Source organism: Toxotes jaculatrix, chromosome 14, assembly GCF_017976425.1.
Source record: "Toxotes jaculatrix isolate fToxJac2 chromosome 14, fToxJac2.pri, whole genome shotgun sequence".
Classification (NCBI taxonomy): domain Eukaryota; kingdom Metazoa; phylum Chordata; class Actinopteri; family Toxotidae; genus Toxotes; species Toxotes jaculatrix.
The window spans coordinates 2,621,340-2,640,950 of NC_054407.1; the positions used below are offsets into that span (position 1 = coordinate 2,621,340).

Genomic DNA, 19,611 nt, shown 5'->3' on the forward strand with positions numbered 1-19,611 from the left:
TAACAAAATGTATTTACATAAAGACTGATAAGGATCCTCTAAATATGAAAGATCTGTGACCAGTACTTTGCAGTTGAAAAATAAAACACATCAGTGCTCTCTGGTGGATAAACTAGTGTACTGACATTTCTTTTTGCTCATCAGCCACCATTTACACCGATATCCTTTTACTGGCAGTAAGCTAATATCATATATAATGTATATATTATGTATTTTTTAGAACTGTATTCAGTTCTTTTCTTTTAGGAGCCTCCACGACATTAATCAGAGAAACTGCACCTACAGAGCCTACAATTGCTTTAAGATGATTCCTCAAAAATCAAAACTTTTCTAAGAAAAGCAATCACAGCTACTTTACTGGAAGGACAGTCACCTATTTTAATGAGTTAATATACTGAACACCATATAAATGAAACATAAACCGTTTCAGTCCCATCAAATTGTTAAGCAAGTGCACTGAACACATAGGTAACTGACTGATTTACAATTGCCAGTTTAATTATTACCTCTGTGCAGATTTCTCTGTCTTTTACACTAATTCTGAGGGGAAAGGGTAAATCCTCAGTCTCATGTAGTGAAGCTAGGAAACTCAACTGATCTCAGACAGCTGAGGAATTATTTTACATGAAACACAGCCTGAAACATCTCACCCATCTGCCTTCAGTTTAGAGAAGGTTAAAGAAGAGTTCAGCAACGTGTGAAAACACACCAGTTTGAACAGACCCTTCACTCATCCCATTCTATGATGCTAAGTGGTTAAACATCTGGTTAACACAGCTACATTCGTACGTGGGGAATCGAATGTCTTGGAATTACATACCATCGACTGGGTTTCCAAACGAGGATCATCAGTGTAGCTGAGGAACAACATGTTCAGGTTAATTTAATAGAGTTTAACAAAACAAAAACTAAACAAACTTTTCTGTTACAAACAGAAATGTTTCACTTTCACTTTTCAAAAAATATTTAGAAATTTGAAACATGCTCACACTGCATGGACAGTGCTGTCAGTACCAGTGCAGATAGAGGAATAAACTGTATTTTGATGCTTTGGCATCATTGTTTTTGAAACTTTCATGCCACATAAAGCAGCTCTGAATAAAAAAAAAAAACAAAAAAAAAAAAAAAAAACCAAACTGGATTTAAGAAGCCTCAGTAACTTCTTGTAACAGCTGGCCATTATAGTTTTCAGCAGACTTTACTCAGAGGCATATCAACACACATTTGGTGGCAGTGTTTCCAGCAGCAGGACAGTGTGTGTATGGGACTGAGTCAAAATAAACTACAGTGTGTGTGTGTGTGTGTTCATGGTAGCGAAGCAGCATGTTACTCAGTGCAACAGTGTGGCTCACTGATGTGTTGTAAAGTTAAATAAATCTATTGTTGTCCTAAATAAAACTTGGACAACAAAGTTCTAAGGCACAGAGGAATAAAACATCAGACTCTGACACATACACAGTACTTGTTTGGGTTGTTGTTGACTATGAGGAGAAACACAATACGAGCAGACTTAACCTTTAACTTGCATTTTCACAGTCGTCTGGTTTCTTCTGTGCACGTAAACAGTGTCAGTGTCCAGGATGGAACACAATCATGACAAAGTTCCTCAAAGTGCCACCTGTTGGAAACGAGACATAAATACACTTCACGATTCAGTGCAACAGCATCTGATGTGTCATTTTTCATGTGGTTGTCTTTATAAAGTAGTACATTCACTACATCCCAAAGTGAGACGTGTGTGTGTGTGTGTTTGTTAAGAGGCCTGTGGTTGGCAGTCCACAGTCTCTGTGCTGCTGCTTTCATAGTCTTTGTGTAAGTCCAGCGGTCCATACAGGGTCTCCAGTACAGCCAATACTCTGCTCTGGACTGAGTCCACCTGCTCTAATGGGCAGTATTCATCTAGACTGGACCTGAAAACACACACACATTAACAACACAGTTAGCCTCTCTTTTTGTACTGCTTCACTTTCCATAAGACAGGACAGGGTCAGCTCCAACTCTTACTTCTGTAGATCTTTAACACTGTGAGGCTGCTTCATTTACCTGGACATAGTAACCAGTGTAGGTTTGGGCAGAGGCGTCAGAAACAGCTGTACAGCTGAGATGAGTCTGTCAATCTCCTCGTCAGTGCTGATGTGGTGAGGCAGCTCAACGGTGTCGCAGGTTAACCCTGCCTGATGCACCTGAGAGGGAACAAACGGAACAGGTGAGGAGGACAGAAGAAGAGGGGACAACAATCAGGAGGGAAGGGAGAAAAAACGAAAGAGAGTTGAGTAAGTGGTCCTTCTGTGTGGCCCAAGATGCATTTGCTTCACACTCCTAAAAGAATGTGGCCACATGGAGATCTCAAATGCATCCTCAATGCTTTTTGGGTGCGTTTCCACCTGTACTTACAGCTGTCCACCTTTGATCAGATCACGGACCGTGTTAATGAGACCTGTGCTAATGCCAGGTCTGAGCAGGGCCTGAGAAACTACAGCCATGCTTTCAGCAGCTCTGTGAGGCACAGTGGTGCTCTGAGCTAAATGCTAACATCCCAATGACAATGAAAATGTGCTGAAGCTAAGCAGGTACAACGTTTATCATGGTCACCACCTTATTTTATTTCATCTTATCATGCTAACATTTGCGAACTATCACCAAAGCGGTGGAGCAACTGACTGACGCTGCCATTATTTGAGTCACGCCTGCTACACAGGTAAAAATACATGACTGTACAGGCTGTCCTGCAGTGGTACAGACACTCACCATCTCATAGTCGGGGCATGGGTTTCTGGACTTCAAACTGGAAACCAGCTGGGCCAGTGAAGCCATACTGAAAACACACACACACAAAATACAGTAAGATAAACAATGAGCACATCCACAATCACTTTGTACACTATGTTTATCATCTGCCATTACACTTCCTCATCATATACTGTCCTAAAATGACATGCACACAGCTTTCAGCTAACGATCCCACAATGCTATGCACTAGAATTTATAGACACAACAATTACAGTTGAGGATCTCTACAGCTGTCAGTCATGATGTAAAATTATCATGATTAACCAGTGTCAGAAATCTGAATTTACTGCTCACTATAGAGTAAGATAATGAGAGTCTATTACACAGAGTTAAGTCACTACATAATCATCCCAGCACACACATCCAGCTACACAGGTGTTTTCCCTTAGTTTGACTGGTTAGACCTCCTCTCAGGGCTGTGTGTGGGTGTGTACAGACTGTAGTTGTGTAACATCAAGACAACACCTGTATTTACAGGCTGAGTGTTCCTCCTCAGTGGCTACCCAGTAAGAGTTACAGTGAAATGAACCCAGAGAAGCTTTACCCAGGGTTTCTGGCCCAGCGTGAAACCGTCTCCTCTTCATCATCCTCCAGAAGATCAGCAAATGCTGCTTCCAGATCCTCTAACTGACGTATACGATGATCCACACACTCTTCAAGCTCCTCCTAGACACAAATACGTACATGTACACACACATCTAATGTTAATGATCAAATCAGAACAAACTTTCTACACGTTCCTCTGCACTGTCACGGCTCGTAAAGTTAAGGAATCCATCAGGGCTCCAAGGAATACAGTTACGGTTTTTATCCACATGTTTTTAAGTATTATTACTCAGGGATACAGAGTTTTGTATTTGTCACACAGAGTCATATACACATACACACAGCAACGATGGTGTTATAGTGGATTCAGGTCTGGAGACTGTGGAGGAAACTGAAGTTCACTGAACTCACTGTCATGTTCATGAAACCAGTTTGAGCCTTTAGCTTTGTGACATGGAGCATTATCCTGCTGGAAGTAGCCATTAGAAGATGGTGAACTGTGGCCATGAAGGGATGAACATGGTTAGCAGCAATACTCAGACAGACTGTGACTAGATAGACCCTGCAGAGGACACAGGTTCACCAAAACTGGACAGCTGAAGACTGGAAAAACGTAGCCTGGTCTGATGGAGCTGGATTTCTGCTGAGGCTGCAGATGGTAGGGTCAGAATTTGGCATCAGCAGCATGAATCCATGGACCCAACCTGCCTTGTGTCCACAGTCCAGGCTGGTGGTGGTGGTGTGATGGTGTGGGGAATGTTTTCTTGGTTCACAGTCTCTCTGAGTATTGTTGCTGACTATGTGGACGCAGACAGTCCTCACAGATACATCATTATTTTCTAATATGTTACACACAGCTGGTGACTTCTGTGTTCGTAGTCCTCCTCTGTGTTGTATAATCTTTTGTTAAAGACAATTCATAAATGAGAAAGTCTGACCTCATCAGCATCAAGGCTGGGTCCTCTGAAGCTGTAGAGCTCCTTCAGGATGGCATACTCCTCCTTGACAGAGACAACACAGAGATAAGGTCAACTCAAGAAAAAAACCCTGATATGATATATCTCAGCTACAGTGAGTTCATTCTGCAGATGGATAAAGTTTTATATGTGAACTGGATTGAACTGACACATTTCTGGTGTTTCAGGCTGTAATCTGTCTGTTTTTAGCTCCACGGTTCACACAGGTGATGAACAAGATTCAGTGTCGAGTACAAATGTGGATTTGGGCAAAATATGGTTGTTATTATAAGCTTGTATCAAACAATTCTCAGATGTAATAAAAATCTGTTACTGACTTACAGGTCAAACCAGAGCAATCCATCTGTGATGTGACGACGTGTGTCTGTGTGTCTGTGTGTGTGTGAGAAGTCGTAAAAGATTAAATAAGCATCTGATTATCACTATTTATAATAAGTCACTAAAAAACGATGCTTCATGTTCTTTGACAATTTCTGCAAAAATGTGAATGTTCCATTCCTTTCAGAGAAATGAATTCAGCCACTAAAGCTGTTCCATGTGGCCAATTACACCTTGTCAAGTCCCATCTTAGTTCTGGGGAGACATTAACTGTGTGCACTACACCGTGCTTAAGGTGTTTGAATAAATCCATACTAAATGTGGCAATATATTTATATTTGAAATTCTTCAAAACCAAAATGAAATGGTTACATATGGTCAATTTTGATGGGCTTTTACTTTCAAAAAAATATTATATCTAATGTAGTAAAAGTAGACGTATATTTCAAATTTCAATGTCGGATTTAACGTTAATTCCTTTTTTTTGGGAAATATGTGGACACTTCAGGTCTTTTTTGTATTTTCTGTTTTTTTTCTTTTTCTTTTTATAGAAAGAGCTTAAGCTTAATACTGTCACTTCATATGATATACTTATGTGTTTTTACAAGACAATAATAATTCCTTTCAGTACATTTTCAGTTCTTCTATTTTCATGCTTAAATCTTACATCCACAAATGCAAAGTTTTTAATCTCTATCTATCCTGCTGCCTGTTAGAAATCTACCTTATTCTACAACTTGAAGTTTTTTTACTTTGTGCATTTATGATTTATTTTCACTCAGTCCTCTCTTCATATTTATTTTTACTCTCCTGTGTCTTTTATCTTGCTTTTTGACTGTGTTTTTGTGATGGTTCTCCCATCTTTATGTAATACATTGTTCCGGTAAAAATATTTTCCATTTCTGCCAATAAAGCTGGGGGGTAAAGGAAGGTAGAGGTCACAGCCTAAAACACATATCAATAACAAATAACTAAGAATCATTATCATCCATATATCAGTGATTTTGTGATGATGTAAATTACAGATATATGACTGAGCTGAAAACACAGGTTTACTCCTGTGTGCACAACAATTAATCGTCTAACACAAACAAACAAACAAACAGCAATTTGTGCGTTACTGTCTTGCTCAGGAAAACTTAAGCATGTTCAGAGGAGGAGCTCAGGGATCAGACGACCACACTACTCCTTAGATTTATTTACTATCTAATATTTGACAATGTTTTTAAGACCTGTCCTTGGCTTTGAGGGTGATGCTGTTATCAGGATCCAGCCCTGTGTTTCTAATTTTTGTGGTAGCAACCAACCTGTCTCTGTTTCGATATTGTTCCTTTAAAACCTCCTGGATTCTTTACTTTCTGTTGAAACAGACCAGAAATCATCCTGAAATCTGCTCTAAATAAGTTAAAGCTTCTTTTCAACAGGTTTTTAAAACACAGTTTGAAAGTTGTTTGTTTTTGGAAGTGTAATGTTACAGAACTAGAAACCAGGCAGAGATGTGTGGTGTATAATCCAGAGCAGAGGGACGTACCTCTGTGTATAATTCCTTGAAGGGATTCTTACATGAGAAGAAATCCAGGTCAATGTCCAAGATGTATGGATCAGTCTCAGTCAGAAATGCAGATATGCTCTTAACGACATAATTGGTTGACCCTTCATCTTCATCACCATCATCCCCTCCCAAGCTTGTCCCGTTGCTCCACTGTTTGTCCTTGAAATTGCTGCCCTCTGCTGGTTGCAGAGCCTCGGTGGCTGTGGAGAGGGGCTCAGAGCAGCCGGCCTCCCCATCCACACGACTCTCTGTCCGACGCCTCTTGGCCGACCACCTCTCTGTGTCCTCCTCTGTTTTCTTTTCTGAAAAGAAATGTGAGATAAAACAGCAAATGGCACTGTAAGATGAAAATTTGTTCATCCTCATAAGTGAACAGATAAAATGATATGATGAGGAAAACAACAGGAGAGAGAGAAAACAAAGATGAACAAAATGAACATTAAAAGGAAGAAAAGTAATACAACCAAAACAGCAAATACAAGACAATAAAAAAAAAGACCAAAATAACCTGAAAAATATAAAACATGCAGTGTAAAACTTCATCTGAATTTTTGATTTGGGTTACAAGAAGCAAAGAACAAAACAAAACAACTTGATGACTGTGGATCCTGGACTACAAATACCAAAAATGTACTGAGCTACATTTGGTCATGTGAGAACAGTATAAAGACAGACTTTCTTTGAAATCTGAAGCTTTCCTTTAAAGAGGAGAAGATGACTGCTTTTCAATAAATATTTCATAATTTAACAGAAAGGGCTTAGAATGTTTTTTTTTTAATCAGGTAAGAAAGAAACTCTACAAACATGTACGTTTGTTGTTTGTCTACAAAATCAATCCCCATCTTTTGCATAAACTAGGTTATTTTTAAGCCTGTCTATTTGACAGAGGCCTGGGTTCACAAAAGAAGAGATGTAAATACCCACTATCAATTTTTCTTGGTGATCAGAGTGGGGGAGGGGGGACTTAAAAGCACATTTCCATTTTTTTTTTTTTTTTACCAAACAGCTCTGGTGACACTACCATGTTGTTTTGGCAGTGAAAGAGGAGTCAGTCACCGCAGTGCCGGCATTAGTGATCAAAAGCATCTGTGCTTAGGGACAGGCAAACAAGTCTAAAAACTCAAAGTGAGAGTGACCAGTCCAAGTGTTCCTCCAGGGTAATGTTTGTGTTTGTGGTAATTTCAGTTAAAATTACCACAATGTTGATGGTTTGTTTGAGGCCTTTTCACACTGCCGACTGGTCAGCAGAGAAAAGCTCCAGAGGTGTACAACCTCTCTTTGCTCAGAGAAAACATTTCTCCGTTTGAGTGCTTCCCCAAAGGTGTGAGACGTGCCAGGTGGACAAAATATAAAGCATCCAGTTTGTATAAGAAACACAAAACTCTTCAAACCAAGAGGAAAAATAAGAAAAATCTGCATCTACTGCTAAAAACATCAAAGTTGATCACCTGCTAGCCAAAAAAATCTCTTTTAAGAAAGAAAGAAACAAAAACTGGTAGTTTATCAAAGGCATACAAATAAAAATGTCATCAGGTCTAGTAAGCACCATCACCTTGTCTCTGCATATAGCCCGAGCACATACCTGTGACTGATAAATGACCCGGTTTGATAGGATTGACTCTGACCACGTTCAGTCTGAGAGGTTTAGAGTTCTCCAGCTGCTCCTCACAAACATAAAGACCATCGCTGAGGAAGTAGTTGTCTGTACTGCTCACCCTGAAGAGTGAGGAGAGGATGGAGACAGAGAGGGCAGAGAGAGGGGGGAGAAGGTGTACAGTTCATACTAAATAGTACATCATGAATGCTAAATGAAGAATTTGTTTCTGTTGTAGTGTATGTCCTACCTGATGGTGGTGGTGGATGGGTCTCTACCCACAGCCATCCTGTGCTCTCCCTCTCTGATCTGCTGGGCCCAGTATGGATGCAGCCACGCCACACAGGACACATGTCCAGCGTACACCATGGGCATTATCCAGTTCTCTATACTCAACTCACTGAAAAAAAGAGGAAATATAACATACACAATATTATAACCTCATTCCATCTATTTACTCGATATGTACAACCACTTATTCTGTGCAGGGCTGGAGCGTGTAGTCTCCACAGCACATACTGGGTGAGAGGCAGACAGGTCAGCAGTCTGCTTTTATTACTGCAGTCATCCTGTTATTGCTTCACAATTAAAGGATCAGTTCTTCATAGTTCTGGTTTTATTAGTCCAGGCTGTGATGTCCAGATTTCTCTCTCTGAGATCTCTGCCTCTAACCAAGCATAATGGAGGTGAATGAAACTTTGTGTGTGATGCTCAAAGCACTGAAAAAAAAAACAACAGCAACTTGACATTCCAAAAACAGTATCCCTCCATTATTCTGGATCAGGGATTTTCAAACTGTGAGGCATGACTGTGCAGCTGGGGCAGAGGGAGAGATGTGAGAGAAGGCATCATTTAACATGAGGTGAAAGGAACAGGTGCAGGGCAGGATTCTAAAAACAACAACTTGTAGTTTGGCCAAATGGCCATTTTGGCCCATTTATCAACACAGTCAACACCATCAAGCTGTGTTATATATCAATATTGTAATTTTCACTGCGTAAAATCGGCATTGCCCCACAAGTCCAGTATCAGTCGGATACTTTCTTCTTTTGTCGATTCGACCTCGTACAGTACTATTTGTAGATTTTTTCTGTTCACTTACTGTGTATTCATTATTAATACTATTTAACTGTAGTTTTTTTTCTTTTTTAACTTATTTGCTTCCTCTTCCCTAACTGTGTGTTGTGCAGTTGTGATAAACTAATCTCCCTGTGAGAATCAATTGAAAACTTGGAACAAGGTTATCTACCAAATACAACTAAGACAAATAACAATGAATGTGACAAAAAATTATCAATGGGGATGAGTGCTACCCATGCTCTATATGACTGATATTTAAAATTGATAGATAACCTCATTTACAATCCAAGAAAGAGCGAGAGAGTGAATGAAGTGAGTTGGATGCCACACAAACCATACCTGAACAGCTTCTCCTTATCAAAGACTGTGTCTGCAGACATGTTGACAGGGATAAGCAGGTCAGGATGGGAATCCAAATGAACCATCTTTACGTTCTGCGGTGGGAGATGCCTTGATGCGATGGCACGGTAGATGTGACACACCACCTGGTTGAAATACAGTTGAAATAAGCTCATTTAAGTTATTTGACCATAGATTATGCGATGAAAAAAAGCATGCTAAGTTTTAAGCTAAGTGATTCATCACTTGCTAGTACCGAATCTTTTTTATAAATACTTCTACAACACTTTTCATGGAACTGTTATCACCATTCTCGTTTCAGCTGAGCCATAAAACTGTGCTTTTTGGTGACTCTTGGTGCAGCAATAATTACCATGCTACTAGCAGAAGAATAACAGAAAACAATTAAATACCCAAGATACAGAAATGTGCCAAAGCAAAGATTTGGCAGTTTAGTTGCAGAGGTTGATAAAATGAGTCTGGGCTCAGATTACTGGAGGTTCAGGCTGATTTACCTTGATTCATCAACCCCTACAAACAGAGGAGAATTCTGGCCCTCTGCCAGAGCCGCTACAGATTTTTGGCACAGAATGAGCTGGTTACAGATCATTTTTATCTGCTGAGATTCCAGGACCCACCAGGACCACTGTAATCACTTCAAACCTGCTTGACATGTGCAAAACTCTGGATGGTTATTACTCAACTTTCTTAACCAGGCTGCAACTCATGATTATTTTCATTATTTTCATTGATATGACGATGAATTCCTTGATTAATCAATTAATTGTTTTCTCAGCAAAATGTCACAGAATAGTAACAAATACCATCAGTACCCAGAGCAGAATGTGCAGTGATTTTCCAACATAAAAATAAAAGAAACACAAATAAACTTCATGTTAATCAATTACCATGATTTATTTTATTATTATTATTTTAATCAACAAATTGATTAATTGACCACAGATAATTATTGCCACTCAATTCTCATTGGACCCATAAAGGACGAAAAAAAAAATTCATATGGCTGGTTAGTAACTGTCACCAACCACAGAGAGACAACAAGCTGTTGTAATGTAGCCTACAAAATCAACAGAGAGATGAACGTGGCAGGAACCAACATCATGTGTCCTCAGAGAGGATTAGTTACTTTAGACAAGTGAAAGATGAAAATGTGTGTGAAAGAGAAACACACAGTTGATGAGTAGCAAATGGCAAAATGACAATAAAAATGCAGTGAATGAAAATGTGAAAACTCTTTTCTAAACTGTTTAAAATTTAGAACTTAATTGCAACAAAAGCAAAGATGTAATTAACAATATCAATAAAGACCTACACCTTTTAAGCAGCACACTGGTAACAGAGCAATCATTAATGTTATTAGATACACATAAACATTTTTTCTGCCATGACAAGTCAAAATGTCTGTCATGAGAAAAGCTCAGCTGCTTCAGCTAAGATGAAACACTCTACACAAGTGTAGAAGCTGCAGAGATTTGTGGGGCTGCATTAAATGCAATATATACAGAAAACAGCATTAAAAAAGCATTAAAATGTATCAGTTATGGTATTCGATTCACTTCATAATAATAAGTTTAATGTGTCCATATTAATCCTTAAAATAGGGCTTTTCTTCAGTACAAATGGGACCTGGTCTCTAAAAACAGTTTACATTTTAAGCTAACGCTCCAGCTAACTGTGCATGCTAACACAAACGCTGTGTTAATGCTAACTCCTGGTGCAGTTGTACATTACAGAGCTGCCCTGACACAGAAGCCAGCCTTACGTCGTGGTGGTCCTCCACTATCCACACCGGCAGCTCCTTGTAGAGCCTCTTCGGGGGAACACGACTCATTTTAACAGAGCGGAACTGATGTTTACTCCGTCCGTCAGAGAAACGTTATTATTCCGTTTGACTTCAGCTAATTAATGCCTCATATCTCCAGCTCCAGCACACACTGTGACAGTGGTTTCATCAGACTTTGTTTGATATTTACAGCTAATTACACAGCACGAGCAGGAACGGCCCGCATGATTGAAACACCTCTACCGGAAACGACACCGAGAATTGTTTTTATGTCCGGATAGAAAGAAGAGTCAGGAGGAAAACAAAGGTTCCTAGGGTCACAAAGAATTAAATAAAAAAATGCAGTGGAAAATGGAGGCATGAAACTGTTAACGTTAGGGTCATTAAACCTGGAAGCATGACATAAGAGAAACTTTATTGATTTATTTATTTTTATCTATCTGGAATCATCCTTGTGTTGAAATAGAAATACAGTGGCTCTGTGGTGAGATGTATATGGCTCTGTCATACTGTCTTTAACCAAATATACAGTGGTGGAGGAAGTACTGAAGCTTAGTACTTAAGTAAAAGTACAAATATCCCGCAAAACATTTCCTCAAGTGAAAGTGGAAGTACTACATCAAGAATCTTACTTAAGTAAAAGTACTAAGTACTTACTTTTAAATTTACTTTAAAGTATTTTTTTTAGTAAAAGTACACACGCAATGGGTTGTCTTAGCGTCCGGTCTGTGCCTTTTTTTTTTTTTTTTAATTACTTTATTGATCCCTCCTGGGGAAATGACTCTGCATTTTACCCACACCAAGTGAAGGAAACACACACACAAGCATGCACATGCACTAGAGACACTGGGGCAGGGGGCTGCCTAGTGAGGCACGTGGGGAGCTGGGGTAGATCGGTGCCTTGCTCAGGGGCACCACAGCCATGGTCGCAGAGGCAGGGGACGCGTGTCTCCTTCACCACCACCATTTTTTTGTGCTTGGTCGGGGGATGGAACCCATGACCCTCTGATCTCCAAAGTCCAAAGTCCAAAGTCGCACTCTTAATGTACTGTGCCCCCAGATTTTGATAAAGAATGTAGATAAACTGATTTGTGCCTCTATGTCACTGCTCACAAGCAACTATACAATATCTGCTTAAATACGGCGAAAGATGGCTGTCTGATTCTGAGCTGGAGAGCACAGGTTCACGCTCAGCCGACATTGGCTCTGGGTCCATGTTGCTGTTGCATGTCGTTTCTTCTTGCCGGAATCAGGCCAGTCCACTAGCTCGAGCTGCTACCAAATGTGTGCTCTGCCATCATTGGAGGTAATAGAGCCACCTGATTGGTTGGCAATGGCAAACAACGCCTCAACGCAATCAGTCTTTTTCCAAATCTTTTCAGGAAATTATGTTTGTAACATGTAACGAGTAACGGCATAAATTGCAGTAACGCAGTGGAGTAGAAAGTACAGATAATTGCTGCAAAATGTAATGGAGTAAAATCAAAGTATGCATTATTATTTTTACTTAAGTAAAGTACAGATATGTAAAAAATACTTGAGTACAGTAAGGAAGTACAAATACTTTGTTACATTCCACCTCTGGTTGCAGCCAAAGTAGTAGTGGTGAACTGCCAAAGGTTAAGAAAAAAAAGGTAAGGTTACCCAAAACTGAAAAATAATGTACATTTCAGAATTTCCTTTTTCAAGGAACAAAAAATGGCTACCACAGCATTCTGCAGCACTGTTGGTCAGGGGTTCATCCTACAGCAAGATAATGACCCAAAAACATAAGTCCAAGCTATGCCACAACTACCTTAGGAAAAAAGAACAAGATGGTAAGCTTGAAAACATGGAGTGGCCAGCACAGTCTCCAGACTTCAAACCATCGAGCTGGTTTGGGATGAACTGGACTGAAGAGTGAAAGCAAGGCAACGTACACATGCTACACATTTATGGGAACTTCTGCAGCAGAGCTGTGAAGAACCTTGAGGAAAAACTGGGGTGTTCTAAAACTTTTGACTAGTAGTGTACATAATGCATTAAAGTCTATAAAGGCCCATTCAGTCTGATTATAGTCATTACATATTGTTATTCATTGACAGAGTCCCATTAATTATCTGTTTATACAGCAGCATCCACTCAGTGATATATAGCTGCTGACAAATACATTGATACACTCTTGCAGCTACATTACAGTCTGTTAGAAAGCAGTTATGACATATTTCTAAAAGTGTTGGAAAGTGTTGTCATACACAGTTGATGAGCTTTACAATGTAAATAATTAAAGCTTAATTCAGAAGTGTTTTCAAGCTCCAGTCACTGTCATTATGTCTAAAAGTAGATTATAATTAATAAATACATGAATAAACACTTTAAAACATCCTTGCAACTACATGATAGTGTGTTATAAACAATTCTAAAGGGCGTGTATCCTGCTGGTAGATGCTAAATAGTTCAGTTTTACAATAATATGTAATAAACTTGTAGCATTAGTTGTGATTTTGATTGATATCTGAGGTGAAGCACTGATCAGATGAAGGAGGAAGAGTCTTACCGTCAGTGCTGCTGTCCATCCCAGTGTGTGAGGAAGTGAGGGGTCAGGTTGGAGGAAACAGAGACCACAGATGAAGGAACCGGGTCTGGAACATGATTGATAGGAGGGGACAGGTTATGACAGGTAACTGTCAATAGTGAAGATGTGGGCGGGACAGTAGTTTGACGACAAGTGCAGGACCTCAAATGATACTGATTTTGGACACAATACATGGATATAGGAATATATTATATTCCTATATGTTTATATTTAAATACAGAGTAAGAAATGAGGCACAGTGGGCCACCCCCCCAAAAACAAAACCCCCTGTGGCTCCTGAATGCTTCAGGTTTGTGGCGACTTATTTATTTTCCTTGGGAACATGTTCCATCATCAAAGCACATCACCAACTGAGATGGTGTCATATATTTACACTATGTGCTTAAAAGTATGACAGCATGTGGACAAACGTGGGATGGCATGTTTCTTTATATCTTCTAGTAAATAATAAATAAAAGCCTCTTACATGGACTTATACAATAAACAATCACCACAATCATTTCATACCGGGGGTCTCTGATAAAATGTTGTCCCAGTGTTGAGAATTAGCACAAATTCACATGAGGTGAAACATCACATGCTCTTTCTGATCCAAAGCAGAAAGAAAGTACATTTGACAATTAACCGGGACCATTGAGACAGTTTCTGACAAGTTGTTTACCCAACAACAGCAGGATTTGATCAGTGTATCTCAGGTTTTGTCTAATGTGGACTGGAAAATAAGAATCTGTGATGGAGCCAGTAACTCCAGCCATCAGAAACAGTAACTGTGGTGGAGCAAAGTACAAGATTTTTTATCTGGAATATAGTTGAAGAAAAGTAGAAAGTCTCACTAAATGGAAAGAAAAAGTCAACATTTACTGGAGTACAGTCAGTGAATGTTATTTAATTACGTTTACTTTTGGTTTGACTTGCTTTGATGAAAATTCTCTCATTTGCATATGGAATTCTAGAAGGAGACATCATACTGATATTCTAGAACTCAGGTCATATAAGAAGCGTTGATATTTGTCACTTTGTCAGTTTACTTTGCAGAAGTGGACGAAGAGGAAGAGGAAGACGAAGACAAAGACGAAGAAGAAGACGAAGAAGAAGAAGAAGACGAAGGCGAAGACGAAGAAGAAGACGCACTGAATCTCAATCCAATTGACAAATTGGAATAACTCCAATCCAACTGACAAATTGGACAAACTCAAGATACTGAAGGACTCAAGTGATACAGGTAAGTGACTGTTTGTCGTTGATGTAGAAAAATGTGAGACAGCTTCCAATCAGGAGAGGAAAGATGAGTCAACATGAAGATGTGTTTCCACGAGCAGGAAACATCTGCTACTGTCTCAGTACAAAGTGGAAGTTAATGCTGAGTTTTACTGCTGTCTCATCATGTGTGTAATGTAGATTTTCACAGAATCTATATGTGTATGGGAAATGAAAATGTAGCTTGAGTTTATGAACTTGATTTCCAAGATGGTTGGTGGCGATGCATTCAGTGTGGATCAGAGCTCAGATGATCAGATGACCTGATCTTCTCTTTCACCCACATTTCCCCCCTTTTTTTTTTTTATTTCTTGAAGAAAATCAGATCACGATGGCAAGGAGAGGTCTCTCATTTCTGTCATCTTTCTTCAAGAAAGAGCAGCTGCTTCACAGTAACTACCTAGTGAAGAATTATCTGGGAGAGGGAGGCTTTGGAAAGGTGTTCGAATGTATCAAAATGGACACCAAAGAGACTGTTGCCGTAAAAGTCCTTCAACATAACGACCCAGTCTATAACGAGGTAGGTTCCTTTATTCTTGATTAGCATCTTTATATTTTGCTTTAATCCACAAATTTAGTGCTTGTCAACATGTGAATTATGTGTCAACAGCTGAGCATGAAACTTGTCATGTCCTGTCTTATCTCCAGCTGAATCTACTAAACTCGTTCAAAGACAAGAAGCTGGACCGGTTTAATATTGTCCGGTTCATAGAGTCGTTCCAAACAAAGGAAAACAAAACTGCTCTGGCCTTCGAGAAGCTGGACCTGACTCTGGTGGAATACCTTAGTTACCACAGAAACTTCCCCTTACATGACGTGAGGAATGTAGTCCAACAGGTATGAATACAGTAGCATCAGATACAACACTAATATGAAAAAATGCTGTCAGTGTTGCTTGATTCTCTGAATATGGCTGATGTTTGGACTTGCAGATGGCCACAGCATTAGAAGCCCTGAAGGAGAACAAAGTGATCCATTCGGATATAAAGTTAAACAACATCATGCTGATGGATCGTAGAGAGCAGCCCCTCAGTGCGAAATTGATTGATTTTGGAACGGCTTTTCAAGTCTGGGAAGCGATTCAAGGGCGCGTTCACCAAACGCTACGCTACAGGTGAGCTACACAGACACATGAATGATGATTCTACTTCTTTGTAGGATATTTCTGAGCAGTCTGCTGAAATATCACAGTGTTCCTCATCCTGTGATTTCCATTTGTTTCAAATTCAGGGCTCCAGAAATTATTTTGGGACAGCCATTTTCAGAGTCCATCGACATGTGGTCTCTAGGTGTCGTGATGGGCCACATGACGCTTGGTCACGCACTCTTCCCGGGGGACGATGAATATCATACAGTAAGTGGTTTACTGCCTCCTTTTTTCTCTACCCCTAGAAGATCTAGTACAGCTGCATCCATGGACTCTCCCCCTTTAGAAAGAATTAGAGAAAGAGAAAAGAAGCATCTTGTTGCAGATGCTGATGTGATTGTGTGTTTTGTCTCCAGTTGCGATACATAGTGGAACTTATGGGTGCACCGCCAGAGCGTCTCCTGAATACTGGGATGTACACTGACACATATTTTGTTAAAAGACCTTCTGGTCAGTGGAAACTAAAGGTATAACAAGACCAAAAGTCATCCCATCCTTAATGTTCTCTTCTTGAATTAAAATTCCATCATTTTCTAGAAAAATCCAGTGAAATACATTGAACTTTCTATTAGACAGCTCTGGAGTACTGGGGAGCTCACAAGTATTTCATTGACACGAGGAACTACCGTTTCCGCAACCTGGATGACTTCAAAGCGGTAGGTGTTTAAGTAGGTTGAGCTGTGGTTGCTGAAGAGAGACTATGATTGGTTTTCTTTTTCTGAATCAGAAAGTTGAGTTTACTGCTGTTGAATTTAGGTGCCGCCGCCTAAGCTGATCGCGGTGAAGCCTGAGGAAAAGGAGACCTGCATTGACTTGTTGAAGGCGATGCTCAAGGTGGACCCTGATCAGAGGATTACCCCACGTGAAGTCCTGGCACATCCATTCATCACAATGGGCAGCGCCCACTGCCACAGCCTTAAGTAAGTGCCTGTGCTTAGGAGTGTATTAGTGCTTTGTATAAAGATTATCAGATACCAGAGGCACATGGCAAACCATTAATCATCTATTAGACTGATAGGATCACATCATCTGCAATTTATTTTCTTTGTAGTCAAGACATGAATTATCTCGAAGTATTGTTTTGACTAGTCAGATTGTAGTTGAAGATGTCTTCACTTATTATTCTGAGTGGTCATATTATTATTCTAGCTATTAATTTTATTGTTATTATTGTCAAAATGCATTTGTAGTTTGATAAAATGAAGTCAGGGACAGTCACATAAAACTTAGAAACAAATAGTTGCATACTTGTGTTTTCTAGTCATGAATATAACAGTGTGACTTATACCTTTGGCTCCAGCCTCCGAACTGAACCAGGACCCAGCAAGACAGTGGAAGCAGGGACCACCCAGGCAGCAGAACCAAGAAGCAGCCAGGCTGATGAGAAAAAGAAGAAGACCAAGACTAATACATAGTTGGTTTTGACTCATCAGTTTTAAACCTTCAACACTTGAAGAGAAAAATTGTTGGTTTTTACACAATAAGAAATGATTTTGTAGCTTTGATGTAAGATGGATGGGTTCTCAGACAGCTTTGTGTTGGACCTTTGATTAACTGAATGTGTTCTAATTCCACAGCACCAGTGGATGTAGAACACGGTCAACACCATCATTTCCAGTTTTTATGGTGCGGCCTTCACCACCTGAACGCTTCCTGGTGTTTGATAAGGACAGCAGGAAGCAGAGGGAAGCTTGGTGAGATGATTTCCTCTGGACATGTCAGTCATCAGGGAGCATGTGTACATCATGATGCATCAGGACTCTGATATTAAGTGTGTGTATGTGTGTTTCTATCTATGTTTAGCCCATCGGATAGGCCCAAGGACACTTCTGATAAGTGCCCTGAGAGCTGTAACCGAGAGCAGAAAGATAAAGATCTCACCGGCAGAACACCTGGTAGGAAATGCTCACCTCCACTCGTGTCCTCTTGACTTGTCTTTCACATTGCTGTTAATGATACTGAGGACGGATAGAATCTTTAATGTCCTTTGGATGTTCAGGTGACACAGAGCCCAAGGAGGAGGAGGAGAAGAAGGAGAAGGAGAAGGAAAAGAAGAATGGCTTTGAGCGCGTATGTTCCTGGATGAAGAGGAGGTTCTGCTGGTGCAGCAGTGTCAGTGAGGATAAGAACTGACTGAGGAATCCCTCCTCCATCCTGTCATTTCCTTCTTTCTTATTGGACTCTGTGAATAAACAGTTGAAAGTGTTTGCCGCTTCACCTGTCTGCTTTTGGGTCCAGGCCTGGTTTATAGACTCCCCATTACATTAGCACTGTGGCCTCGCAGAGAGAGGGCTGATGTTGACTCTGAGCTCGGCTCCTCTCTGTATGGAGCTTGCATGTTCTCCCCGTGTCTGCGTGGGTTTTCTCCAGGTACTCTGGTTTCCTCCCACCCTAAATTGGCACATCTATAATAATAAAATAAACACAAAAAACAATTAGTTTTCTCAGTTTTAAATGAGGTTAAAAAAAAAAAAACTAAATGAAAAACCTATATTAACATAACTGGTCAGTAACTGAATGTATCATTTTACATAATTAACAAATTATCCTACATAAATGACAACAGATCGATTTCAGTGTTTCAGGTTTCAGCAAAGGGCGCATAGACCTGTTGATACTGCACAGGAAGCACTGTCATTAGTTTTTATTTACTGTTTATTGACAAACTGTTCGTCCATTGACTGTATATACATCAGATATTAATACTTAGAAGCAGAAGTTACAGTTGGTGATAATCAATAAACACTTTGGCCTGCACGTTACTGTGCGAAAACGAAACCAGAAAAGTCCAAATTTTAAGCTAGTTTCGGCATTAACATGCGACCTGAGAACATTTCTCGGGGAAAATGTGCATATTATGTTCCTAATCTTTCCTCAGTGAGTGTTTCGTATAATAAATAATACTCTTATTATTACGAAGAACATTTTTTCAGGTCTGGACAGAAAACTTAAGGAATGCAAAGTTGTCTGAGGCTGCTATGATGGTTGTTGTGGACGCTACCATCGACTGAAACCGCTTAGTTGCGTGTTGTTTGAATTATCGTGTAGTTACCTGCGCTGCTGTGGTAATTGTGTTACTTGATGTAACTGTTAGACTACTGGTTAGGCGTCTAATTCCAGATATTTAACCAAAGATACGTCCAAGTTGAGCCGAGTACGACGACCGTTGTACAACGCACATGCGCGAGCGAGTCCGCCATCTTGGATATGTACGTACAGTAGCCCTCACGTCAGAGTTGACCAAAAAGCCTGTGGCAAAATCACGTGACAGTCAAATTTCAGGAAAGAAACAATTTATGTTTTGGAGGATAATGAGAAGGTAAAATATATTATTGACTTACTTTGTAAAGTCAGTCAATGTTCCTGTGTTCTCTAAAATAAAATAAAAATATTCTATTGTACTATTGAATTATAATTATTTACTGTAACTTTTTTTTTTACTGTAGAACTGTGCACAAACATAATAACAGAGATTCTGTATATGGCAATGGGTTAAGGGGTAAATCAATTATATAAGAAAATAAAGAGCTTCAGCAGTTCACAGTAATACACTTTTACATGTAAACATGGTCCAATAATTTTAAACCGTTTCAAATGACGGTTTTTCTTTTTAGCACCTTTGTTTTGGTTTT

At 39.7% G+C, this 19,611-nt stretch overlaps 2 protein-coding genes across 2 annotated transcripts; one reads left to right on the plus strand and one right to left on the minus strand.

The window, feature by feature from the left end:
* Window positions 1-863: 863 nt before the first annotated feature.
* Window positions 864-11,232, minus strand: c14h5orf22 (chromosome 14 C5orf22 homolog). Its single transcript, XM_041054349.1, has 10 exons — window positions 10,980-11,232; window positions 9,197-9,342; window positions 8,028-8,177; window positions 7,766-7,899; window positions 6,163-6,485; window positions 4,275-4,337; window positions 3,335-3,456; window positions 2,749-2,815; window positions 2,044-2,183; window positions 864-1,910 (listed from the first exon to the last, which is right to left on the minus strand). Exons 1-10 carry the CDS (start codon window positions 11,046-11,048, stop codon window positions 1,754-1,756), a joined length of 1,371 nt encoding a protein of 456 aa, XP_040910283.1. The 5' UTR covers window positions 11,049-11,232; the 3' UTR covers window positions 864-1,753.
* A 3,931-nt stretch (window positions 11,233-15,163) lies between these two features.
* LOC121193030 (homeodomain-interacting protein kinase 1-like) lies at window positions 15,164-18,112 on the plus strand. Its single transcript, XM_041055130.1, has 11 exons — window positions 15,164-15,352; window positions 15,481-15,669; window positions 15,765-15,946; window positions 16,063-16,186; window positions 16,336-16,446; window positions 16,552-16,635; window positions 16,736-16,899; window positions 17,280-17,393; window positions 17,557-17,673; window positions 17,783-17,874; window positions 17,979-18,112. Exons 1-11 carry the CDS (start codon window positions 15,164-15,166, stop codon window positions 18,110-18,112), a joined length of 1,500 nt encoding a protein of 499 aa, XP_040911064.1.
* Window positions 18,113-19,611: the final 1,499 nt, after the last annotated feature.

Coding starts and splice junctions, on each gene's coding strand:
- c14h5orf22 (XM_041054349.1), bottom strand. CDS start 11,048: ATGAGTCGTGTTCCCCCGAAGAGGCTCTACAAGGAGCTGCCGGTGTGG. Junction 9,343..10,979: donor TAGTGGAGGACCACCACGAC/GTAAGGCTGGCT, acceptor TATTTCAACCAG/GTGGTGTGTCACATCTACCG. Junction 3,457..4,274: donor CCAGCCTTGATGCTGATGAG/GTCAGACTTTCT, acceptor ATTTGTGTCTAG/GAGGAGCTTGAAGAGTGTGT.
- LOC121193030 (XM_041055130.1), top strand. CDS start 15,164: ATGGCAAGGAGAGGTCTCTCATTTCTGTCATCTTTCTTCAAGAAAGAG. Junction 15,947..16,062: donor CACCAAACGCTACGCTACAG/GTGAGCTACACA, acceptor TTTCAAATTCAG/GGCTCCAGAAATTATTTTGG. Junction 17,875..17,978: donor TCTCACCGGCAGAACACCTG/GTAGGAAATGCT, acceptor TTGGATGTTCAG/GTGACACAGAGCCCAAGGAG.